This window comes from Hippoglossus hippoglossus, chromosome 23 (assembly GCF_009819705.1).
Source record: "Hippoglossus hippoglossus isolate fHipHip1 chromosome 23, fHipHip1.pri, whole genome shotgun sequence".
Taxonomy (NCBI): Eukaryota; Metazoa; Chordata; class Actinopteri; order Pleuronectiformes; family Pleuronectidae; genus Hippoglossus; species Hippoglossus hippoglossus.
Window position 1 is genome coordinate 7,703,297 of NC_047173.1, and position 26,169 is coordinate 7,729,465.

The following is a 26,169-nucleotide window of genomic DNA, read 5'->3' on the forward strand; positions in this document are numbered from 1 at the left end:
CAGAGCCCGGCATTTCAGGGATAGCAGTAATATGATAAAAGACTGATACTGGAGATTAAAAAGTATCTTTTCATATATTGGATTATGTAGATGTTTTGGAGGGGACAAGGGCATTTTTTTCAGGGACAAAAGTGATTTGCTCTACTCAAAATGAAATCCATTAATATGCTGGCATGGATTGTTCGGCTCTGCATTTCACCGATGATGTAAATAACACAATACAATGTAAGGTGAAATTCATGAGTCATTGGCATTTTGGTTTCACAGGTGCCACTAAAACTTTCAAAAAAGGTTTTCTGCAAATGCATATGACAGTTAGAGTGCAGGTTACAACTGTTAAATGAAGTCTCCTTGTCTATCTGTAACATCACTTCATGGCTACTTGGTCATATTTGTATCATATATTGTATTATCATAACTGATTGTGGAGATTTTTTTTTGTGTTTACGAGAATTGAATTAAAATGTTATATTTTACGTGAATAGACTGTGGAAATGTAGAATGCCAGTGAAAATTATATATATTACTCTGTAGATGTGCAGTAGGTTGAGGATTAACATGGTACATACAGGGTAGTTTCATATTGTATAATATGAATCTTGTAAGTACATTTTTAAATAAAGATGCTAATTTTCATGTTGTGTTGAACTATTGTCCCATTGTTTCACTTTTTCACATTATTACGTTTGTAGAGTGTTATGTTCAAATTGGTAACACAAATCCTCTATTATGAGCTGTGGGCATGGAGTCTGAAAGGCATGGGTATCTTTATATACTTTATTTATTTATCAGACTGTGTGGCTCTAATGATAACATACCACTGAGTTGGATTGTGGGTCAATGCTGGGGCTAAAAGTCTGTATATTGCTGCTTGTGCTGCTTTAGGTTTGATCAGAGTTCCCAAGTTTTATGAAAGTGCTATACTAAATATCTGGAGTAAATAAATAATGAAACAATATGAATGATAGAATGTGATGAAAAATTACACTGAATTATTTCTGTATTTTTACATTTATTGATTCTCCCGTGTACCTGCCAACTCAAGACAGATGTTGAAGACCAAATGATCACAGTGCTACAACCAATCAGGCTTCAGACTGAGTCAAGCCCGTCGACCTGATTACCTAAACTACCTAAACATATGGACACAGAAAAACATAAAAGAATAAATGTAAAAGATATAGAAATAAATCTGTAAATAAATATATGAATAAATAAAGTAATGTAGAAATAAATAAATGTAGGAATACTGAAATATATGAATATATTTAGAAATTATTAAATAAACAAATGTAGCAATACAGAAAAAAACTAGAAATATATAATTGTTGAAATATATGAATAAATGTTGACATACAGGAATAAATGAGTAAATAAATATATAATACAAAAATAAATGAGTAAATAAATGTAGAAACATAGACGTATATAAATACATATTGAAATACAGGAATACTTGAGTAAATAAATAAATAATACATAAATAAATAAATTTAGGAATAAATGTAGAAATACAGAAATAAATAGATACATGTGGAAATTAATAAATACATGAATGTAAAACATTTATAAAGAATTAAATAAATAGAAACTGTATCTATTTTCATTCATGTGTGTATTTATTTGTTTATTCATACTCTTGCCATGTTTTCTTTATATATATATATATATATATACAGTCTATGGACTGTCAGTGTGGAGGTGGATCAGCATCACCGTGATGAGGCACTTTTGGAGCATTTCTCCAGAATAATAACTTTCACCGCTGGGTGTCGTCACACAGATCCTGCGCCGGACACGAGTGCGCTGATTGGCTGCGGCGGCGATGGCGTCGCTCCCTACGTGCCTCTGTGACGCCCCGCGCTTACCCACCATGCAGCGGGCGATGTCCGAGGAAAGATGGCGGAAGGAGGAGCGGCGGATCTGGACACCCAGAGAGGAGAGGTCTTGGCGCTGCTGAAAACACAGCTGAGGAAGGGGGACACTTGGTGAGGCCCGGGCTGAACGCCTTTCAGAGACGCAGCGGAGCCGTCGGCCTCCTCCGCCGAGGCTGTCAGCGCCATGGCGGAGGAGGAAGCCGCGGTGACGACCCGTGTTGACAGTTAGCCGCGAGCTAGCTAACGGGATCTTGTCAGCTTCATGTGTGTCGGTACGGCGGCGCCTGAGCTAACGCTAGCTGCGCGACTGCCAATGAAGAACCGCAGCTTGTCTTTTAAATGTTGTGTTTTGGCGACTGGTTTGAGCTCCTGCTAACCACCGCCTCACTTGTGTCTGATGGCGCGGCTACACATCGGTTATTAGCTCTAGTTAGCAGGCTAGTGTGGAGCTAGCCGGTTAGACCACCGGAGCTCCAAGCTGTTTCCCCGTCAGCGGGTTCATCTGTCGACTTCGGCAGGGCGGAGTCGGGGGAGAAAAACCACCTGTCAAAACCACAGAGCCAGAGAGACGGGCATGCAGCGACCTGAACTCAACTCCGGCGTCAACAGAGCTGCTGTTACATCTAACTATCTGTGTAATGACACAGGCACATTTACCTGTTGTCACTATATACATGCATACTAATAAAGTGTGACTCTTGACGTGTCTCCGTTAACAACCTTGCTGTATCTGAACTGATGTATCCCTGCCTGCCCCTCCCTGCAGGTACCTGGTGGACAGTCACTGGTTTAAACAGTGGAAGAGATATGTGGGGTTTGACAGCTGGGACAAATACCAGATGGGTGACCAGAATGTCTACCCTGGCCCGGTTGATAACGCTGGTCTTCTCAGAGGTAAGACACCTGATGATCCAGCTCTTTACTCAAATGACCTTGTTGCATTTATTGTTAAATAGTCTGTGGAGCTAACATTACTCCGTGGCCCCTCGGACCGTGTGGCTTATTCATTCTGGAAGTGGCAACAAAGAGTTCAGAGGAAAAGGGGGATGAAAACAACATTGTTGGTGAATGCTTTTCCGAGTTGGGGTAGGGGGCGTTCATAGAAAGCTCTCCAGCTCCTTTGTCTTCTTTTGTGAGACAGTCATCGCAGGGTCAGTAGCGTAAGGGACTAGTTATTGTAGTCTCACTGAATGTGCCTTTCTTCCTTCCCTCCATCTAGATGGGGACGTGCTCGCCATCAAGGAAAACCTCATCGACGAGCTGGACTACATCCTGGTCCCCACAGAGGGCTGGAACAAGCTCGTCAGCTGGTACGCGCTGACAGACGGGCAGGAGCCAATCGCGCGCAAGGTAAAGGTTCAATCATTCGCTCGGGAGTATGAATGGATTTTGAGGGAAAGAGCGTGTGCCAGTCGAGCAACGTGATGCCAGCAACGGTGGTTTTCTCTGATACATTATAATGGTTGTGGTTAGTAGTTGGTTGTGTTGAGTGTGGCTTGTGTCAGGCTGGAAGGGATAATGTGCGCGTGTGTGTGTGTGTGTCTCTACAGTAAAAGAGTTCTTGACAAATTTGAGTTCTGAATCAGGAAAATGATGTGTAACAGCAGAGTTATAATTCTTTATAATTGTATGATGTGGCTCCTCTGCTGCTCATTATACATTATATTTAGTTTGTGTTACGCCATTAGAGAATTGATGGATTGATAAGCTGGCGGATGTGTCAGTTTGACGTACAAAGATCCACTGCAGCATGAAACAAAGATAACATTGATCTAGTGGATATTTACTTAGCATCGACTGAAAGCAACATCAATGCTGTCTTTCTTTCATTTCATTCAGTTTCGCATTCATTTCTCTTTTCACTGTAAGGCTGAACGTGTGTGGTTAGTTTCGTCAGTGGAATACTTCATGATTGCGGCCACAACTCAACTGAACCCACAGTATCAAATCCCTGCCTCAAATCTCACTAGTCATGGCATCATGGCCGCGAGAAGAGGCTCCTCTCCCCCCTCCATCTCTATCATACTCTCTCACCCCCCCTTGCCTTCCATTGACCCTCCTCTTTTGCCATGTATGTAGTGGGACATATCGGGTGGCCGCCGGGTTTCTATTTTCAGGCATCGTTCTGGATGACTGAAAGGCTACATGGAGCGATCTGCAGGACACAACATGCAGGAGGTCCATTATTAGTCTCTTTCTTTTTTTAAGCTATGTGTTTCTTCTATGGGGTTGTCATCCTGAGGTGCGGGGGATCACGCGTTTAAAAAAGGATGTAGGAGGATTTTGGTTAAATGTTTGGTCCTATGTTCCCTTCCACTGTCCTGTGTCCCGGTCTGATTGCCAGCACCGGTGAATTGTTACTGCGCGTCCTTGTTTTTTGAAGTGGAGGAATGCCGGCTGAGGTCACACTGAGGGAAGCTTGCGAGATCAGTGCGACAGGCATAACCAGTATGGGAGGAGTGGGTGGGCTGACTGGTTCTGGCTCGGCTCTGATTTGAGAAATTCTTGTCAAGAGTTTGGCGATGAGTTGAGCTTTTAGCTCGGAGCTAAAAACACATGGGTGTTGTGCTAAGGGATAGGATGGGCCCACCGGGGGGATCGGGGCTTCTGTAGCGGAGGGGAGGGGAGGGGCTGGGGGAGAATATGAGCTGCGAGTGTGTGTGCAAGACTACTGCAGTTCTCAGGGACATTTGTGAAGTTGTTACCCTGTGTATGTGTGTGAGCGTGTGTGTCAGAGGGGCTCAGCGGTGAAATAAATAGGCTGGGACCCCTCAGCTGTTTCCACGAGGTGCTGCTAATTTAGGCACTTCAGTCTGAGTGTGCTCCTATCAGGACACCAGACGAGTGGCAACCAGGGCAGCAAACCCTGCTTTGTTAACCACAAGAAAAAGGCAGCGCATTCAATCCACAACTTAGCTATTTAATTTCAATGTTTAACATAGAAATTACGTAGAATAACATATAAGCGCTGCATCTGACGTGCTGGTAAAGTTGGAAGCTTACTACTCCTGGTGATATTCTCTCCTTGGTTACTAGCTGTCAAGCAAGACACTACTTTCTATCTGCTCAAGGGATATGTAGATGTAATATATGGTGGCATCAGACTTTTAGCATTTGTTTTGACTTTGATGATAGTAAGAAAGAGCTGAAAATACCTTGAATACTCTTTAGGGTTACTTGTATAGAAAGCTTACCTGTCATTAGACACATTAACACCTGTATAATTAATCATGGACTCAACATAGAAGATTTGAATAGTTAATAATACCCCCATTTCTTTCCTCCAGGTGGTCGAGCAGGGTATGTTTGTGAAGCACTGCAAGGTGGAGGTGTACCTGACGGAGCTGAAGCTCTGTAATGACAGCAACATCGACAATGTGATCACCAGACGCTTCAGTAAAGCTGACACAATAGGTAGGTCCGAGTCACTGTGATGCATCTGTCTTTAAACTTGCATGGTCATAGTTGATTTTCAGCCATCTTTATTTACCCTCTTTTCAACACACACATACTGACTAAAGGACACTGTGAAAGATACAGGACTTCACTAAAATATATTCACACTGGCTGTCTTGCTTTTTAAAACATTGCTCAAAACATTAAGTAACAGTGACTGTCATGATTTTGTTCATGGAATACAGAGGATTTGTAAACTCTTAACATATGCAGTCACAAGGTGCACACATTCACAAAAGGTAACAATTATACACAGTGTTCTTATGTTTTTTTTCGATGTTTGAACAAACATGCACAAGATTCTTTTACTGCTGTTATTTCTTTGTCTTCACCACTAATATCCCTTAATGAGCCATAAGTTAAACACAAGATTGCTTCAAAAGTCCTGATTTCAGTGCATTTATTTTTTTCATTTAAATGTCATTATATCAACCATGTCAATTCATGCTCCAAAAGTTCTGCAATTTTTGATTCAAACATGGCTATAGATGAATTTACTGATTACTTCCTTATGTGTGGTGGAACGGTTTCAACATCTTTTCACTTCCCATTTTCTAGGTAAGTGTTGGTAATCTCCTGCCTATTTCTGTTTTAAACCAAACTAATGTTTTCTTTTTCACACTCTGCTGCAGATATGATCGAGAAGGAGATGAGGAAGCTGTTCAGCATTCCTGATGAGCAGGAGACCAGGCTGTGGAACAGGTACATGAGCAACACGTTCGAGCCTCTCAATAAACCTGACAGCACCATCCAGGATGCTGGCCTCTACCAAGGACAGGTAGGAATAACCCGACATGGCTTATGACCAAACTGTTTTGATAAAATTGACACAGAGGTCTCCAAATATAACTTGCTTTGTAAACGGTTAGTATTCCTGAGCTCAGTGAAAGCTCTAGTTTAGCTTTTCCTCATTTGTCTTCTACCAGTTAGTCTTTTTTGGTCACAGCAGAGTGGAGATTAAACAATCGCGTCTTTTTCTACTTAGCTTGAATCTGTGTCCGACAGGTTATCTTGAACAGCAGAGGGCACAATGACTAATCAAAGTGCAATGTTCAGGCCCTCAAAAACTTATTTGAACATCGAGTCAAAGACGTGCACTCAGATTTTTCTCAACATACTACGAAATCTAATATCTCCCAAATTTCTCTCCTGGGTAAATGAAAAACCCAAATTTTAATTTATTTAGAAGAAAAATGAATTCATGTAATTATAATCAATCACCTTTGATAGTGAAGGTGGAGTTGTGCTGAGATCATTTGAGATTGACTGTCCTGTAAGGAGATGGTTACAGTGTCAAAACACTGTTTGTCAGCTGCCATGCGAGGGACACAACCTCTCTTCGTAAGCTGCTTTAACTTAACATGTATGTCTTGGCATCCACCTGGCAGTTGACTCTTAACACAGATTTATTCGGACACCTGGCCACAGTGAGGCAACAGGCCGTCCCGCTTACCAGCATCAGTTTCCTGAGGATCGCTAAGTCTTAGACAAATCCTCACCAAGGGAAACGACAGATAAGATCCCTGTCTTTGTCCCATTTGAAACAGCCACTGACATTTTAGCTGCAGCTGAAACAGGTTGTTACCCAATAATCTTTATTCTCAAAAAATCCAGCGTTGCATTTAAAAACAAGTTGTGATAAATGCATTTAACCCATTACCGCAGCGGATAAAAATGCACTCCGGGGTTTTCTGAAGAGCGGACAGAATTGCCAACGTTGATAAAAACCTTTAATTTCTCCGAAACCGATGGAGACATAAACATAAACATAACCTAAAGGGATAGTTCAACCAGAATTCTTCATTTTTGGGTGAACTATTCTTTTGAAACACGGTGGAAACTCGCTGAAATCCCCCCCTTCTTCTTTTCCGTCTCCCACAGGTTCTTGTAATAGAGCAGAAGAACGAGGATGGCTCTTGGCCCCGAGGCTCCACGGCCCCCAAGTAAGTGAATCGACACAAAACATCACCTGGCTTATATTTCTCTGTTGACAGAAGGAAGTTACCTCAGGAGTGGAATGCAATTTCCACTCTGTATCCAAACACGGCTGGTGATTTTTTTTCCAAAAGATTACAGATAGTAAGCAGTGAATTTTTTAATTGCTTAGGAATTTCTTTGTTTTGGTCAGTATGAAGGGATACAAATGTAACATGATGTGACACAGCACCAGAATTCCTTTTCTTGGAAGTTGTATTTTATTGCCTTTGCTTTGGAAATTGCAAAACCCTTTGTAAAGTTTCAATGCTCTGTCACTACAGCACCTCATCATCTTAAAAAATTCCCTCCTCTCTATGACTTCCTCTTTTGCTTGACGTTTTGTTGCTTACATATCCCTCAATTTATTTATTTGATCTCATCTCAGTTTAATTTAATGGACACTCACACACCTTTCTTGGAAAGGCTCCTTATTTTCTCTACTCTAACTCATGATCTATTCTTTATCTTTTGAAGGTCATCTGGTGCTTCCAATCTCTCTGCTTTGCCAAAGATCTCGCCTTCATCTCTCACAAACAATCATAACAGCACCTTCAACAGCAGGAAGTAAGGCTCAGTAGTGGGCTTGAATAGCTGAGGGGTGGGCGTGGATGTTGACAGCCAGAGATGGAGCCTTTAGATGTAGCTCAGTGCTGGCTTCCAAAGTGAAAGCGGGCTAAAGAAAGTCTGCGTTAATTCTTGCTGAAATTTAATGGATTAAGTTTGATTGATGCAAACTGTGTCTCAGCTCAATTTACATTCCACAAACCAGTCAAGCAGTTTACATTATCCCATGGTAAACTGTGTCATAGTTTGTTTTCTACAGGTCTATCTCTGGCTGTGGTCTGGGGCTTAAAACTCTCCTGATGATGCAGTTTCAGCTGATAGCAGGGCAGGGGTCGGGGCTTACATGGGATTGATCTCGTTGGAATTTTCTTCAGTGACAGCAGTGCTCTCTATAAATGGCCCACTGGTGCCTCAGTCAGCGTTTAATTGTGTTAAGTTCTTAGTTTGCATCAGATTTTCTACGTGACTGATTGATAGCTACGGCTCGGGCTGCATGATTATGGTTGATGTGAAAATAATTTTACCCATTAATCTGTGCCACAAGGTCTGTTCTATCTTAGTCTCATACAAGAGTTGATCACAACATGTCAGCAATTTGTTTAGCGATGCAATCACAAGTCGCAGAAAGACAGAATGCTTATACTGCTTGTTCTCTGATTCAAAACGTAGATAAATCCAAATCACACAACCAAATGAATCAAACTTAATTGTTTTCAAGCTTTTAGGGTTTGATTTACCTGAGTCTGATGAATTTTCCTATTGTGCTTGGTCTTAATTTTTTCAAAAAATGGCCTCTATGTGGTACTTGGCCTTCATCTCCTTTTTCGGCTACATTCAGACTCACTTAAGTCCTAAGGGGAAAAAAACACAATCTCCTTACGCCCAAGCCACACTTGACGCGTGAGTGGCGCGTGTGTGTGTTGTGCAATGTCTTGCTTTTCATTTCGCCCACGTTATCAGGTTCAAGTAGCCTGTGTGAGACACGCCAATCACTGTCAGTGACAGTGATTGTGACATATTGACATGACTGGAAGATACACAGCTTCATACCGTAGAGTCCTGGCAATTAGTTAAGTACATAGGCTGACTTTAATTTGAATGAGATACAGTAGTCATACTAGAAACCTCACCTACCAGCTCTGCAGCAGACAAGCTCCCGGAGTGAACAACCGACACCTGGGAGATGCAGCAGATCAGCCACACAGCTGTTATTCATTTGATTAGGCCAGTTTGGTGACGCAGCCAATGCAGGAAACAACAGGGCCATTAGGCATAAAAATTGACCTGTTTCACTGTGTGTTTCTACTGTTGCAGTAGATGTTTCTGTGTACTCTCACTGCTACCTGAAACAGAAGTCGAACACCAACGCAGCCCCTTATGTTGTTTTATTGCAGTGCTGTTGTATCTTAATGTGCACATAATTCCAGTACAAAGATAATGAAACCGTAATAGAGGACCTGCTCCATAATCTTTGGACCTATTTGTTATCTTTAATACCAACATTCTCCTCATGAAACTAAGTCACTGATTAACGAAAGTGTTTTCACTCAGATTTAGTTGTTTCTTCATTTTAAAAGATGAGTGCAGTACCTGTTCTTACCTGTCTGTTTGGAATGGGCTGTTTGTTTGGCTTGTGGTAATGCTGGTTGCATCTTTCTGTCTAAAGCTGTAAAAGTGACCTGCGGCAAGTGAAAACTGGCTGCTGGACTCCGCTGAACCCTAAAGCTGCACCACCACTGCTGCACAAAGTTTGGTGAAGCTCGAATCAGTGTGCACAACCCTGTAATGGAGAATCGGTTGCAGTTGTTGTGAACACACTGATGTCGAGATCAACAACTTGACTAAGGTTCTTTAAATCGGCTGCTGCGGCTACAGAGAGCTGGTCTTCTGTTTGTTCAAAGTTTATCAATATTGAACATATTGCCTGTCCAATACTGTGCTTCCTTAGGCCCTCAAAGCTGATGAGATGAACGGTTCTTGAGATATGTGAGCCACAGACAGGAATTATTTGATCGATTATTAGATAAATGGCCTCTTCAAGACTTGGCCGCTCAGATCTCTTTATCATTTGTTTTTACTCTAGTTTTTGTTGTTAAATGCCGCCTTCCCAGCTGTGTTTGAGAATCATGAGAGAGAACTGCATTGCATACCACTTGTGGGTACACACAAAACTGCAGGTGAAACTATGAGCTCTTAACTGTCTGCGTGGACAGTAACAACTTTATGGACGATAGACCGAGGAAGCGGTAGTACATTAGCGAGAGCGAGCACGAGGCAAGTAGCTTTCCTTCCACACAGAGCAAAACACCAAATTCTAAATCTTTTATGTTATTATGAGAAGTGGAAAACATTTTTCAGCTCATTATGAAACTGTGGCGGCACAAATTAGAAAATGGCGGGTCACCACAGTCCACAGAATTAATGGGAAAATCAGTGCTTTCAGAGATATCAAAAATTAATCAGACAAATAAAGCACAGTCTTGTTCAGCATTTAATAATCACTTCATGCTTAAACATGCAGCCCTAGAATGAGCCTACATTTTCAGATGCTTCATGGTTCTCGATCATCTTTACACATGAGGCAGAGGTGACAGGAATGTTGCAACACAAGTCTTGTTTTTTTTGCTCTGCCAAAAATGAATCACAGCTCAGTTTCTATTCAGCTTTCAGCTTTCAGTTTCTGTTTTCTGAAAACGTAACTGTAACCCGATTTTCCTCCCAAGCAATTGGGCCCCAGAGGATTTGTCAGCCCTCTGCTAGAGAGCACTGCTCGACTGTGGGTGGAGCGTTTGTGCCTCTGCTGTCCAGGAGACTGTTACTGTCCCCTCCTTCCACCTAATGTGTGTGAGATTTACTGCATGCTGGAGTGGGTCTCTGTGTGCGTCTTATATATAGACACTCTGCACTGCATTTCTCAATACTGTTGGAATTCATAAATAACGACCACAAGCTCGCCACCTAAAAAATCAATATTGATAAAGAAGGAAGGTGTTGAAAGTGAAGCGAGCCCACCCTTCCTCTACTTTAAACACCAGTTATTTTTCAGTACTGGCTTGTAGCTTGGTAACGTGGTGTCACATTGTCATTTCTCTGCATTATATTGTTTGATAGCAGCGTCACAGTTTCCTGTCGGTGGAATGCGTAGAGTGGGTGACTTGGGGGAAATTGGATCTTGAGTCAAATCAGCTCTCCTGTCCCTGATTCACTGTAGTGCCAGTGCTGTCGTTTCCTCTAAATTATGCATGGAGTCTGTTTTATTTTTTTCATTTGAAGTGTTCCCACATTACATAACACTTGTCCATTTGATTTGTGCGGTTACGTTGCGGCCAGTTTAGCCTCTGTAGCGATGCTCAGCAGCAGTAGCAGTGTCACCGTCTCGTGAGGTGGTGTCCCCAGATTCTGGCAGCGAGCTCCCCAGCTCTCTCTCTCTCTGTGTCCATGTATCTCTTGGTCTCTTTCCCTCTCCCCTGAACTCATTGCGATGCACATTCTGCAGTCTCTAAGTGACCTTCAGAATACATTTCATCTGCTCCTGCTTCCCCTCATCGCTTGCCTCCACACCCAGTGATGAAACCACCCCTCTCTCTGGGTCTTGTTTTATTTATTTAAACCCTCCTTTTAAAAAGCTCTCATACAGACACCCATGGCATATTAACAAGGAGGAAAGAGGTGTGTGTGTGTGTGTGTGTGTGTGTGTGTGTGTGTGTGTGTGTGTGTGTGTGTGTGTGTGTGTGTGTGTGTGTGTGTGTGTGTGTGTGTGTGTGTGTGTGTGTGTGTGTGTGTGTGTGTGTGTTTCGATGTGATATAACTGTCATATGGTGCATTTTAACAGCAGGAGAGGGAAAATAAGATCAGGAAATGTGTGTGTTGAGACGAGCTGCAGAGTAATGTGTAGCCGAGTGTAAGAAAAGGAGATAAATGTTGTGTCGACATGAGTGAACATGTTAATGTATGTAAGAGAGAGGGGTAGAGAGATACTAAGATAGAGTCAGGCCTGTGAATACTGCAGCCTCAGCTGGATGCAGTGGATCAGCTGCCCCCTCCATCCCCTCATTTCTCTTCTGTCAGCCTCTCCCCCTTGTACTGTCCGCCCCTCCCCCTATATTCTCCCTCCCTCTCTCTCTCTCTGTGCACCTCTAGCTTCAGTAGCGGTAGTCTTGAGCATCCTTGTTGCTGCTGATGCTGCTATAAATATCTGCTGGTAGCTGTAGCGCAGCAGAGAGCAGCAGGCAGGCCAGAGGGAGGAGCAGGAGACCAGAGGACAGGACGGGACGGGACAGGACATCCGAGGCAGAGAGGATAACAAGATGACAGGCGGTAGAGGCCGAAAAAGACGAAGGGGGGAGGATAGAAGAGGGATGATGCTTAGTTAGCTCTGAGAAAGAAAGAGTGTGTGTTTGTGTGTTTGTGTGTTTATGTGCGTTGTGGTTTGGTTGTTGGCCCGTGCTGGACTCGAAAGTCAAACGCAGGCCTAAACTTGATCTGGACTGTATTGAAGCTGCTGCAGGAGCTGCACTAGATTAAGCTGAGTTATCTTGAGGACTCAACAGTGGAAGACTGGAGCTGGACTTTACCTTCCCGGACCCCTCAAGCCCCAGGATTTGTATGCGTCGGACCAGAACCAAACCTCACCTGGGCTGCTGGTCGGTTAGTTTTGTGCGGACATGTGGGCCGGCATGGGCCGGGGTGGTGCTGAGATGTCATGCTCCTGTGTTGCTGGTGGTGCCTGAGACCGGAGGCGGTGGAGCTGGAGAGCAGAAGGGTGGATCACCGCGTGTTGAACTGCGAGGCCACCGCTTCCACCGCCATCACAGCTGTTTCCCTTGACCAGTGGGAGTCAGAAACTACCAATACTGACTTGCAGCCACCCCAGAGGTCTGCTGAGTGCTGCAGTTGGGGAGGCCCAGCTTTAGGCTCTATCTGATTGTTAAGAGAGCCTGAGCAAATATTTCTGGGGGGGTTATAGGTTTGGATTGTGGTTTGGTTGAGTCTTCTTTATTTTTCACCGACTTATTACCAACTTAACATAGATAGTAGTATGTAGTATAATATATCTGTGTAGAATCGATGTTCATGACCAACATCCACCCATCCGTATATAACCTGCCTGTTTGTGCGTTTGTATGTTTATTGCACAGTGTGAAGAACTCGAGCTATAGTCTGCCTTCCTACCACCCCTACAGTAACAGTTACGACTACTCAGACCAGAGCAGGCAGAGTGATCGCTCAGGCCTCTGTGGACTCTCCAACCTGGGAAACACCTGCTTCATGAACTCTGCTGTGCAGGTAAAACGCTGGCCTCCAGGGGGCTCTACACAGTTCTAAGAAGAAAGTTGTTGTAATTCTTTCCAAGTCTGCAAAGGTTGGAAATGTAGATGGGTTCATGCTAGCAGTCAGTGACAGCATGGTGGTTTGATCTCATGCAGAGCCTAAATTGACCCTCTTCTGATTATTGTCCTCTCATGCTTCTGCTCCTCCTTAGTGTTTAAGCAATATCCTTCCACTGACGGAGTTCTTCCTCAAAGACAAGTACACAGACGAGCTAAACGAGGACAACCCGCTGGGAATGAAAGGAGAGATCGCCAGGGCCTACGCTGAGCTTATCAAGCAGCTGTGGTCGGGCAAATACAGCTATGTCACCCCGAGGCCTTTCAAGGTGACTGCATGGAGACAAATACATGAGTATCTTTGAGTATTTCGTTATGTTAAGTTCAATAACAATAACACAATATTATTATTTTATTCTGAAAATTTGTTGTAAAATAGAGTAGCTGTTATCTTTCATATATCTGCAAAAGGATGTCTTTGCAATAAGTAATAGAAAGATACAAAAACACAAGTAGGAAACCAGACCATAATTTAAATAATCATAATAGAATAACCAGCGCATAATCCTACAGATAAACAAAAGTCTTGCATGAAACTGTGGGGGATGAATCACTAAATGTGTGGAGCTAACATTTAAAAAGACACAAAAACTAACAGGCTACACTAGGAAGTGTGTTATATTTTTGGAAATATAGAATTATTATTATTATTATTTAATCTTATGGTTGTCTAATATTGGGGGAGAAATCCTCTGAGCTTTTCATTCTTCCTTTTGTTTTTGTCATTTTTTTTTTTCAATCTGTCTACATGTTGTTATCCTCCAGACCCAGGTGGGCCGCTTCGCCCCCCAGTTCTCAGGCTACCAGCAGCAGGACTCCCACGAGCTGTTGGCCTTTCTCTTGGACGGCCTTCACGAGGACTTCAACCGCATCAGGAAGAAGCCCTACATCCAGCTCAAGGACGCCAACGGCAGACCCGATAAGGTCATGATCAGGACTTTTGGAAAATACCCCACAAAAATGTGTTAAATCATCTCCAGATCTGAAAGTGCTGTGACTTTGTGCCAAAGTTTTGATCAGTCCCTGTAAAAGATATGAATAAAAATGTCGTCATGTTTTTGCATCCGCGCCAGCAACAGCCAGTGGCCAGATGTATTGCGCTTTCGGGTTTTCCGTCAGTCCCATTCTCGTGAACACGTAATCTCAACAAATGCCTTGAGGGAAGTCGTATTCACTTAGACTCAAGGATGATCTGATTTGATTTTGGTGGTCAAGGTCACGGTGACCTCACAAAGCACATTTTTGTCTTGTGAATGCGATAAATCCGAAACGCCTCCAGGGAATTCTTTCACATTTGGCACAAACATTCACTGGAACTTGGCTTTCATTTTGGTAGCCAATGGTCAATGGTGAAGGTCACAATGGTCTCACAAAGTATGTTTATGGTTTTCGTGGATATTATATCTTAAGATAAGCTTGAGGGAATGTCTTAAAATTTGGTACAAACATTCACTCAAAGATGAATTAATTAGATTTTCGTGCCTGGAGGTCAAAAGTCACAGTGACCTCACGTCCCTGTGAATGTGATATATTGGGACTGTCAGTAGGGAATTTCATTACATCTGGCACAATTCACTTGGACTCACTGATTGGATTTTGGTTGTCAAATGTCAAGGTCACAGTGGCCTCAAAAATGTGGCATACAACCGTAGTGCAGTCATTCTAGTTATACAAGTTAATAATCTCCATTTAAAGATCATTAATATTTGATGTGCTTATTGTTATTAATAACTTAGTCCGCTCACCTTCTCATACATTGATTCTTCAAGCATTCAGATATTCTCTGCTAGAAAATATCCCTTCTCAACAGTTTCCATTTTGGATGCAAGTTTTTTTTATTTCAATTGTTAATGGTTTTCCAGTTTTGAGGTCTCTTGTAAAAGCAGGTTTGTGTTGTGCGCTCTCTTCCAGGTCGTGGCGGAGGAAGCATGGGAGAACCACATCAAGCGAAACAACTCCATCATCGTGGATATCTTCCACGGCCTTTTCAAGTCAACTCTGGTGTGTCCTGTGTGCTCCAAAGTGTCTGTGACCTTCGATCCTTTCTGCTACTTGACCCTGCCCCTTCCCATGAAGAAGGAGCGGACGCTGGAGGTCTATCTAGTCAGACTGGACGCTCTGGCCAAACCCACACAAGTAACATGCAAACACACGTCAGTGTTGTATCATAACATAATGATCTCATGTGAAGACAGTTGGGAGTAAAGCCCTTGTGTTTCTGTTTCAGTACAAGCTGACTGTGCCGAAGGTGGGCTACATCTCTGATCTGTGTACCTCCCTCTCCAGCCTGTCTGGGGTTCCTGCTGAGAAGGTATAATCATCGCAGTCAGCTCAGCTCCGCTCTAACCCTGTATTAGCCATTACATTCTAATGCTGAACATCTGCTTGGACAGCACAAAACAGTCCTTTCCCTTTTAAACTGACCCCGCCCAACTGACCCCAGCAGTGAGTGGAGAAAATGTTTAACCCATTTCCTTTTAAATGAATCAAAAGAAAAGGTACAATTAATAATCTAAGGGCTAGGTTCATATGCCAGTTTAGGTTTCTGACTTTTTCTTTCTTCACTCATTGTATTTCTATACGTCTCTAATCCTCCAGATGATTGTAACTGACATCTACAACCACCGTTTCCACCGTATCTTTGCCACCAACGAGAACCTCAGCAGCATCATGGAGAGAGACGATATCTACGTGTGAGTGTTGAGCATGGCTGACAAGAAAACTCTTTCATCAAAGTTTGATTACAGCATTATTTACATTCAGATTACAAACAGAGTCCTTTCATGTGAAGTCTATGGCCTTTGTTTACCATATTTGAGCACTAATTGTAACTAATTCATGGTACAATTTCAGATATTTCGCATTAATTCTGGCTGATCTTCAACGTAATGTTTACTGGGCAAAGTTAAACATATTAAACACATTCCAGTTTTTTACATATTTAAGATATTGCTTCCATGTCTCTTTGCTCCAAATTTACAAACCCCCTTTAGCTTGAATTCATCCACACACATGTTCAAACTCTACAACCAGCCATTGCCTTTGTCACTTCATTGTCTAAATTCTGTTGACAGGACATTATCATCCAGGGAAAGTGTTTTTGTACAACCCTTAGTTACTCAACAAAAACTGTGGTCAAAAAATCTCTAACAGACAGGTCAAACACCATATGTACTTAACTTAAATAAGTGTGGCTCATCAATCAGCTTCAATTATGACTGATTTGAATACATAAGTTCTCAGTAGTATCCAATAGATGTGACTGCAGAGATTTAAAATGTAAAATAGATGCCAGTCCAACTGTTTAAATTGCTTTATTTTCAAAAAATATAAATATAGTAGAAACAGGTTTCAACATTCACATCTGCTGCTGACTTCTCCAGTGTGACTTCAAAACAGACCTCACATGTGTTTGCAGGTTTGAAGTTGCGGTGAACAGGGTGGAGGACACAGACCACGTAGTGATCCCGGTGCACCTGAGGGAGAAGTACAAACAGTCGGGCTACAACCACACCAGCACGCCGCTGTTCGGACAGCCCTTCCTCATCGCTGTACCCAGAACCCTCAGTGAAGACAAACTCTACAACATGCTGCTCCTGCGCCTCTGGTAGGTCCACGAACTTGACACATTCAAATGCTTGTGTGTTTTGATGATGCCCACAAACCTTTCTTGTGAGAAAGTTGCTGTAAATAAAAATGTAAACATTCCTTTTGCAGCCGGTTTGTGCGACCTGCTGTAGAGGAGGATGAGGAGGATTGTGAAGAGACACAGCCGCCCAAACAACACACTGTCAATGGTAACGCCACTAATGGACTCCTGGAGGAAGGGTCACCAAGTGAGTGCTTTTTGTGTTGAGGGTCACGCATGCAAATGTATCAATGGTGAATCTTTGCCTCGCGTTTGCTTCCAGTTTGTCAGAGTGGCTTTGTGTGGAGTTCTACTTTGCATTCGTGTATGTGGGACCTTCCCTTTATTTTTCCTGGCTTGATTTAATTTGCTATGTTGTCCTGCAGGCGAGATGGAGACTGACGAGCAAGACGACGAGTCCAGCCAGGATCAGGAGCTGCCTTCCGAGAACGACAACAGCCAATCGGAGGACTCCGTGGGAGGGGACAACGAACTGGAGAACGGCGTGGTCGCCCCGCAGAACTCCACCAAAGGCCAGCCGACGGCCGAGCACAACAGAAAGAGACTTTTTACATTCCAGTTCAATAACATGGGCAAAACTGACTTTTCACTCATCAAGGAGGACACCAGGCAGATCCGCTTCGACGAGGGACACCTCAGACTCAGCGGTACGAAGCGGGGAGAAGAAAATAATCCACCCAAAATATTACCAATTTAGAATTCAAGCATGGTATATTAAGGTTCATCATTCAGTACCCAAGGGCTATAAACATATTTCAAAAATTATTGAATACATTTTCCAATTTATTCACAAGAGTCATTTTCGAAGCACCAGAGTAAATTATCCTGCAGTTAGATCCTAACAATGGTTTTAAAGAGTGTAGGGTCAAATTCAACAGTGACTCATCTGATTTGTCATCTCTTCACCTTTTTACAGACCGCTCTTATCTCTCTTTGGACTGGGAACCAGAGATCAAGAAAAAGTACTTTGACGAGACCGTTGTCGAGGTAACACCAATATCAGACTCTTTTGTCATTATCAGACCCAGAAATCTTGTATTACAGCATTAGTGTATCAGAGGAGCTGAATCACTTTATAGCACGTAGACTGTTAGTGTAGAGGAAAAGCAGTCTGCTGTCACGTAATGAAATATGGCAGCTTGACCCAGACAGGAGCAACAGGGAGTCGTGGTGACAAGCTTGAGCGTCTTGTAGTGAAAAGGTCAGACGTTTGGTGTCCGCTGCAGCTACTGCTTCCTTAAGAAAAGCTTTCAATGTCCAAGACACATTACACAAGTTTATACACAACATATCGTGTGTAAAACGGTTTTAATTAGAAATACGTGGTTACACACTTGATGAGAATTTATAGGCCTTCGTTTTAACATCAGGAATTATATAATACTAATATAAGGCCTCTCTGTGGTGAAGTGTTAGCAGTTTTTATTCTATTTTTGTACAAGGACGTCATCTATGTCCAAAGACACAGCGCTGATACAAGTAGTTTCCTTACAGTTGTGTGTGTGTGTGTGTGTGTGTGTGTGTGTGTGTGTGTGTGTGTGTGTGTGTGTGTGTGTGTGTGTGTGTGTGTGTGTGTGTGTGTGTGTGTGTGTGTGTGTGTGTGTGTGTGTGTGTGTGTGTGTGTGTGTGTGTGTGTGTGTGTGACGGTGGGCAGGACTTTGACAAGCACAAGAGCATGGAGTACAAGCCCCAGAAGAAGGCGTTCTTCAAGCTGAAGGACTGCATTGAGTTGTTCACCACAAAAGAAAAACTGGGAGCAGAGGACCCATGGTGAGAAACACACGCCACACTTTTGAAAACACAAGTTACAAGCATGTGGCAACACCAGCGTCTGATCGAATTCTGCATTATGACGCTTTTCTTAAACCGTGTGCACTTTCGCAGGTACTGTCCAAACTGTAAGCAGCACCAACAGGCCACTAAGAAGCTGGACCTGTGGTCTCTGCCGCCAGTGCTGGTGGTCCATCTGAAACGCTTCTCCTACAGCCGCTACATGAGGGACAAACTGGACTCCCTTGTTGACTTTCCATTGAGGTACACACACACATACACAAACAAACATGCTCTTTCATCCCCACTTCTGTTTGTGGCCAAGCCTTATTAAGTCTCTGGACCAAGTCGTGCGTGAGTTGCCGTGTCCGGGGGAGACACAGAAGAAGAGTTACAAGTTCCACAGACTCGCTGCAAATCAAATGTTTGGCAACACTTTAGATTTTCCAAGAGAGAAGGACAATTTTAAATATTGAAATTTAAATGACGAAAGGGGAAACACGTGTGAACATCGTTGAGCCATTTAAACGGTGTAGAGGCAGGCTTTCAGACACGCACTGAGCTCCACGGTCTCTCTGTATTTTCTCCGGAGGAGATGCATGTGTGAACACAAATGTCCTTGTGAGACACACCGCAGTTTCTTTCTCTGCTTGACCCAAGTATAAAGTCTGTAGAAATCCAGGAGAATTCGATGTGTGAACACAGCAGAGGAACCACCACTCGATTCACTGTGAGTGAGTGGGGGGATTGATGACGCTTCTAACACGCGACAGATGCAAAAATGAAAAAAATCTAAGTGAAAAAGCAGAAACACACACGTAGAAGACACCGACGAAAACCGACACCGGTCTCTGTGTGTTAAGAAAATCTCGTGATCTACGCAGCAGAGTTAATGCGTCACTTCCTGCTTCTGCCTGCTGCACCCGGCTGCTCCACCTCTCGCCTGAATAATGCGAAGGATTTGTTGCTGTTGTGAACGCGTCTGTACAGAGAACCTCCCACTGTGTTGTGCATATATGAAAAGCAAACTGCGGGTAAACTCCGTAGCCAATTCTCCAGATTTTACCCGCAGGTCTTGTCTGATAACGGCGTAAGAGTTGTCTCCGGACTGTGGGCTGCGGTGACCTGACGCCGGTACGTAAAATTCACTGAGCAGGCAGCAGCCAGTCACGAACACCAGTGGTGCGGCAGTCATGGGAGGGGGTGTATTTGTTTTCAAGTATCAACAGTCGTTCCTCAGAATTACTAACTCGCCCTTGAAGAAGAACCATATTGATTGCGTCGCATCATATCGCATTGAATCACAACTCATGTCATATTGTACTGTGTAGTCAGGATGAATTGTACAGAATCAGATAGGTAGTTTCTACGTATGTATCTATAATGTATTGGATCGTTGGCGTAGCTGCTGTGCTGAGGAGTGCTGGACATTTATATAATTCCTCCTTTTTATAAAAAATGTTATGCACATGACAACCTTTCTGCGTTTTTTCCTTTAGCGATCTGGACATGTCTGAGTTCCTGATCAACCCCAACTCTGGGCCGTGTCGCTACGACCTCATTGCTGTGTCCAACCACTATGGCGGAATGGGAGGAGGCCACTGTAAGATTCACAAACACAATTTATCACAGTCACTGAAATACCGTCTTTCAAAATGTTCTCACTTGTCAATGGATACGCTTTTCAGAGTAAAAGTTTGTGTGTGTCACATTGATTCTCCATACACAACTTAATCATGGTTGTGTTGATGAAATGTGTCAGCACTTTATAACACAATAAACCAGTGCGAGTATATAAAAGTGCAGTTATGAAGAGGAAAACCTGTTTAACAGTCTTGTACTGTGTTTAATATTGTATTCTTCTCTTGGTCCTGCTCAGACACTGCTTACGCGAAGAACAAAGACGACGGAAAGTGGTACAACTTTGATGACAGCAGCGTGTCTCCTGCCAACGATGATCAAATAGTGGTGAGTGTCCCCATTTTGTAAAGCCAGGCAGCCGTCCCACTGTACTTTCATCAAAAACCAATTCACTGGAAACAGACCAGAACATTTCATTTCATCAAAGTAATGTACTTCTAAGGCTGTGACGAATTGGGATGAATTATTATTATCTCAAAGATTTCCAACTGTGCTCAAAAAGCATCAATACGTTGCTGAGGACCCTGATTTCCGTGGTCATAGGTATTTTGTTGCTCTTACGGTCGTTCACATGTGCAGTAATTGTTAGTAAAGTGACAGTGGAGTCGGAGAAAGTTTGGAAAGTCTTTTACTACGGTGGCCCTGAGGGTCAAAAGACAACAACATTAGGGAAAAAACACAACATTTTGGAAAAAATATTCCAGGAAAAACAAAACAACTACATCATCATCAGACTCCAGCTTAATTTGAATTAATAGTTTTGAAGTGTTTAAAAACTGGAACTCAATTTTGTGAATTATCTGCAGTATAGCTGAGTAATTTGTGTGTGTGTGTTTCTAGTCCAAAGCAGGCTACGTGCTGTTCTACCAGCGGCAGGACACGGTGAAAGGCACCGGCTACTTCCCTCTCGACCGCGAGGAGGAGGACGAGGAGGAGGAAGAGGAGGAGAACGAGAACGAGAACGAGAACGAGAATGAGAATGAGAATGAGAATGAAAATGAAAATGAGAATGAGAATGAGAATGAAAATGAGGACGAGGAGAGAAGGGAAAAGAAGAAGCCCGCCTCCTCCACTCAGGCCGCGGCATCCGCCACTGCCGCCTGTGCTCAGAATGACGAGGAGGACCTGAACGAGAACCGGCGCAGGAAGAACGACAACGAGCAGCAGGAGGACGAGGAGGAGGAAGACGAGGAGGAAGACGAAGAGGAACAGACGCCCACTCGAGATGTCACCATGAAAAACAACTGAAGTGGATGCAGAAGATGCGGATAAATGGAGAGAGAAACTGGGATCTTTCCATCCAAAGCCATATGGACAGCACAGCATGGCAGCGGGCGCCACCAGTCCCACCCAGCGGCTCGGACTCGGCCGCTCCACAGGCGGAGCCACTGCGGCGAAGACGCCTTTTTAGGTCAGGGAGCTGCCGCGGTACACAAATCTACTAACTACGAAATCAGGGCCCTCCTCTGTGGTTGTATCACGGTGTGCGTGTGCGTGTGTGTGTGCGTGTGTGTGTGCATGTGTGTGTGTGTCGCCACGTCCATTTGTCTAGGATTTGCTTACTGAACGACACCAGGGATTGATTTTTTTATTATTATTATTTTATTTTTTTCGAGGCTTCACAGTACGTTAGTGTAGCACTTTAAATCATCCTCTGCTGTTTGTGTTCTGTTCTAATTTTATATATTTTTGAGAGCAATGCATTGTTGGCATATCATTTTTAGTATCATTCAGATATTTTGTAAATATTTTAAACACTGAAACGTTTTTGAACTTGCACAATCACCAACCATCCACTTTGGGTTTTTTTATGTATTATTGCCACGCACACTGCAGATGTTTAACAGTGAAGTCGTCTCTTCAAGGTTTTCCTCACATAAAATGCTTAGGAAGCTCCTTTAGTGATTCAGTGGTGAGACGCGTCTGCAGTGTAGACTTAAAGGTTCAATGTGTAAGATTTAGGTGAAAGGGATCTATTGGTAGAAATTGAATATATATAATCCTAGTGATATTTTCACTAGTGTGTTTCATCTAAATTGTACGAATTGTTGTTTTCTTTACCCTAGAATGAGCCCTTTACATTTAAATACTTTATATTTACATTGTGAGCAAGTCCTCTCTACGGAGGCTGCCATGTTGTTTACAGTAGCCCAGACTGGACAAACTAAACACCTTTTGAGTTTTTATGACAACTGAAGGCTTCCACAGGTTCTCTTTCATGTTTGGAAGGGGAGGGTGAGGTGAGTAGTATTCAGCTGCAACATGCAACTTCACCACTAGATGTCACTAAATTCTACACACTGAACCTTTAACATATACAAGTGATGTGTGATTTTAAAGTGTCACACAGCCAAACTGTCCGAGCTTTGTGCTACTGCTGCTGCTTCTATGATCTCGCTTTTTTAGTATTTAGTAAACTGGCACCAAACTTAATGATTTAAGGTCCTGCTTCTGCTGTCTCTCAATCTTGGCTCCTCTGATAATGTATTTCTGAAATCATAGAAATACAGAAGGATCAGTATAGTGTCCAGCTAGCTTTGCAGAATAACCAAACAGATTCTATTTGTGCAATGTTTTAGAATTTCCTGGTGTTCAAATTTCTGTCTTAATGAACTCGGCAATTGCAACAGAGACCCTGTTCGGGTATTAACATCTGTCCTGAGTCAGCGCTAAGTTCTGGGCTAAACCCAAAAGCTGATCAATCAGACCACAATTGGGAAGTGGTCACATTCTTTTTGCTGTGTGAACGTAAGTGTGACCTGGGCCTCCTACTCAGCTGGCGTCCTCTAACACACTTCAGCGCTACAGTTTCACAATGAATCAAAAGTATTGTAACCATAAATTGATTAGTTTGTCGTCACAGACACACGGCAGAATATCAACTCAACACAGACCAACACATAATGATTTCTATTTCCATTTTTTTTTTTTCAAATGAATGAAATCTATCTTCATAGTAGATCTGTGCAGAGCCCCTCCTGACTCCGCTCGCATCTATCAACTCATACTGAACTCAAATCTGGTCTCTACAAACTTAAAAAAACAAATATTTATTTGCTTACATGGGATCCGACCACAGGAAATCCATTCAGGATGAAATCCATTCAGGATACATTTTATGCCATAGACAGACTAAGAGCTGACTACTTGTGATCAAATCTCTCAGGACAGATGTTAATACCAGAACTGAACGGGCCTTATATTTGTTGTCTGGTTAGCTGGCAGACACGAATCGTCCTGTCACCTCTGCCCCTGTAACTTTGTAGGTGGTGTTTAATGCTTTACCGTGGCTCTGCACTCTTTTAACTTCTTCATATTGGAGGCGCTGTGAGATTGGGAACATGGGTGATATCGCCGACATCAGATGCATCATCTCTTGTTTGGATCACCTCGGCCTTAACTCTTGATCTCAGACCAGTCGCCTTTTCTTTGCACATCACTGTCACACCGTCTCCATTACACCGTATACACCAACGCTTCAGTACGAATGTCCACATTTGCTTGTTATATCGCAGCCACGACATCTCAGTTATTTTTTTTACACCCACAAGAGGGCCAGAATGTATGCTGAATGGAATGAACACTGACCAGATGTATGTGGTTGATGCCTTCTGATTCTTTATAGGGCCAGGTCTGTTATGTTTTTTGTTTTTTTTCTTCTTTGTTTTCATGGCTCCCTTTCTTGGTTTGGTTGAATGGGATGGTAATGGATTTCCTCACCTTTGATACTCGCTGTATGAATTCATGGGTACTGCTGAATGCGTCCCCTTCCAGAAGGGTGGGGAGAAGACAAATGCTTCTGTGTGGGCCTGAGCTCTGAGGATGGGTGAGGGAGAGGGGACATAATCTGAGAACTGTGGGGGTGAGTCTGTCCGAAAGACCGATCAGCTTTTTCGGGATCATGATACAGTGAAATTATTTTGTGGCAGATTGTCGCAGGATATTCCTCCATCGATGTAACCCTATTCTCCATGGTGGAGTGTTTGTTTTCTTTTTCTACCTGTTCTTTCCATTGTAAACAGCATTAGCGTACCTGTACGCCTCAGAATATTACATGTGTACCATGCCTTTACCAGCGTCTCCGCGCTTCGCCGCCACGCCGCTGCCTTGCCTTTCGGGGCGACTCACCCCCTTTCCTGACTGAGTGAGATGTGATTGCTACTATAGGCTTATACAATACTGTACATAAGAGTTCACTCTGTGAGTGCACATTTGATAAAGTTTATTTATTTATATGTAAGCATTTAATAATAAACAGACAATATATTTAAAACCTTGGCAAGAAGTGAAGTGTCGGGTGGGCGGGGGAAATGTGGCTTCAGTCCTCACCAACGCGCCAGTTTGCAAAATCTTGCCTGCGCTCTTGTCAGGGAGGGAATATTTTTAAGAAAAAAAGGATGCGTCTGTTGTTTTGGGAATTTTTTGTAAAAAAAATAAGATAAAATAATCAAGACATCCTTGCATGATGACATAATGAGGGTTTCCAGGTTTGGCTGCACTTGAGTTCACTTGGGTTTACATTTGAAATGTGCATGTGTATTTATACACAATCTTCAATAAAGTTGTGTAAAGCTTCTTGTGCGTTCTGTGGTGTGTATGTGATGTGTCTCATTGTTCATAAATAATGGAGGATACACAAGTTGTCTCCTCAACTCATGGTTAACATAAAGGGAAATCTTTTGCATTATATCCAAACTGGATGATCAGTGTCAAAGCTGTTGTGTAGTTTGTTTTCATCATTATCATGAGAAGCAGCCCACATGTCACTGGTAATACTATAAAGAATTAAAAGCTTTTAATCATCTCAACTATATAAATGTTTTATTTTTCAGGAATGTAAATTAGTTTTGTAGTTTGAGCTTCTCATCTTCCCCACCCTGTCCCACGGAGACAGGCATTCAATCCACTTCTGTTATATTTGTTTTTTTATTTGTATAGCACAAAAACACAACATGGATTTACTCAAGACACTTCAGTTAATAAGGTGGATAAACCCAACAGTTCCCACAATGAGACTCATTTCATCAGGGAGAAGCCTGAAAGGGGAAGTGGACTCGAAGACAAAAGAGCAGAAACGGGGAGAGACAGGAGCCAAAGAGGAAGAAAATGCAAGGAAGTTGTGATAATTTTTGCATTATCACACCTTAACATCCTTTATGTTTGATCTATTTGCATTGACACCATTAATCACCTGTTATTATCCACTATGTGTCAATATGTGTTAAGTATTCATGTAATTGTTATTCACAGGGCTCAATTATTTAATTTTTACTCTGGGTGTTCCTGTCGGATCATGGTAGGGGCTCTCTCCAGTATTAGCAATACCAGTCGGGCAGGAGAGGAGATGTCCCTGGCATGTGCCTGGATCCCACTCTGCCCCCCTCAGGTAAATCCACCTCAACAGAGTTGCATTATATTGGCCCCCATGAGAACCAATCAGATTTCAAATGAGGTCAAATCAGAGAAAAGAAGCAATCCAGTAATACTAAGACAGAGATTCCACTTGATTCTTCTACATAAAAGATGATGGTTTCACAGATTTCTTTTGTCTGCCCGGACAGTCTCTGGTTTATCTCGGTTGCTGTCTGATAGGACTGAATAAAAATGTGCAATGGACTTTGGATTACTCCATTGGCTTTTCTATGAGTGCCTCTTTATGACTTCAGTAAGCTCTGAAACAACAGTGTTTTGAACACAGTTCTTTACCTCCTGTCCCAACCCAGGGTCATTTTGACCTTCCACAAAGTATAGGGATCGGTTGTTGGGTGCATGGTTGTTTGGAGACTTCAACTTCTTTGGTTTCCTCAATCCCAGAAGGTTTCTGGTTCTCTTCCAGAGTGAAGGATCC

General features: G+C 42.8%; 1 protein-coding gene across 9 annotated transcripts; it reads left to right on the top strand.

Annotated features, from left to right (window-relative positions):
* Nucleotides 1-1,878: 1,878 nt before the first annotated feature.
* LOC117757639 (ubiquitin carboxyl-terminal hydrolase 15-like) lies at nucleotides 1,879-24,896 on the top strand. Of its 9 annotated transcripts, none has more exons than XM_034578951.1 (23): nucleotides 1,882-1,988; nucleotides 2,644-2,771; nucleotides 3,097-3,227; nucleotides 5,165-5,291; nucleotides 5,966-6,111; nucleotides 7,215-7,276; nucleotides 7,785-7,874; nucleotides 13,013-13,160; nucleotides 13,357-13,530; nucleotides 14,027-14,185; nucleotides 15,173-15,397; nucleotides 15,489-15,572; nucleotides 15,860-15,954; nucleotides 16,680-16,868; nucleotides 16,979-17,097; nucleotides 17,276-17,557; nucleotides 17,827-17,897; nucleotides 18,565-18,680; nucleotides 18,795-18,944; nucleotides 20,180-20,283; nucleotides 20,560-20,648; nucleotides 21,162-21,284; nucleotides 21,333-24,896. In XM_034578951.1, exons 1-23 carry the CDS (start codon nucleotides 1,900-1,902, stop codon nucleotides 21,567-21,569), a joined length of 3,138 nt encoding a protein of 1,045 aa, XP_034434842.1. In that variant the 5' UTR covers nucleotides 1,882-1,899; the 3' UTR covers nucleotides 21,570-24,896. The 9 variants fall into 9 exon arrangements, with proteins under 9 accessions (XP_034434847.1, XP_034434842.1, XP_034434843.1 ...); XM_034578952.1 differs by having other exon boundaries at nucleotides 21,339-24,896; XM_034578955.1 differs by having other exon boundaries at nucleotides 21,162-21,278; nucleotides 21,339-24,896.
* Nucleotides 24,897-26,169: the final 1,273 nt, after the last annotated feature.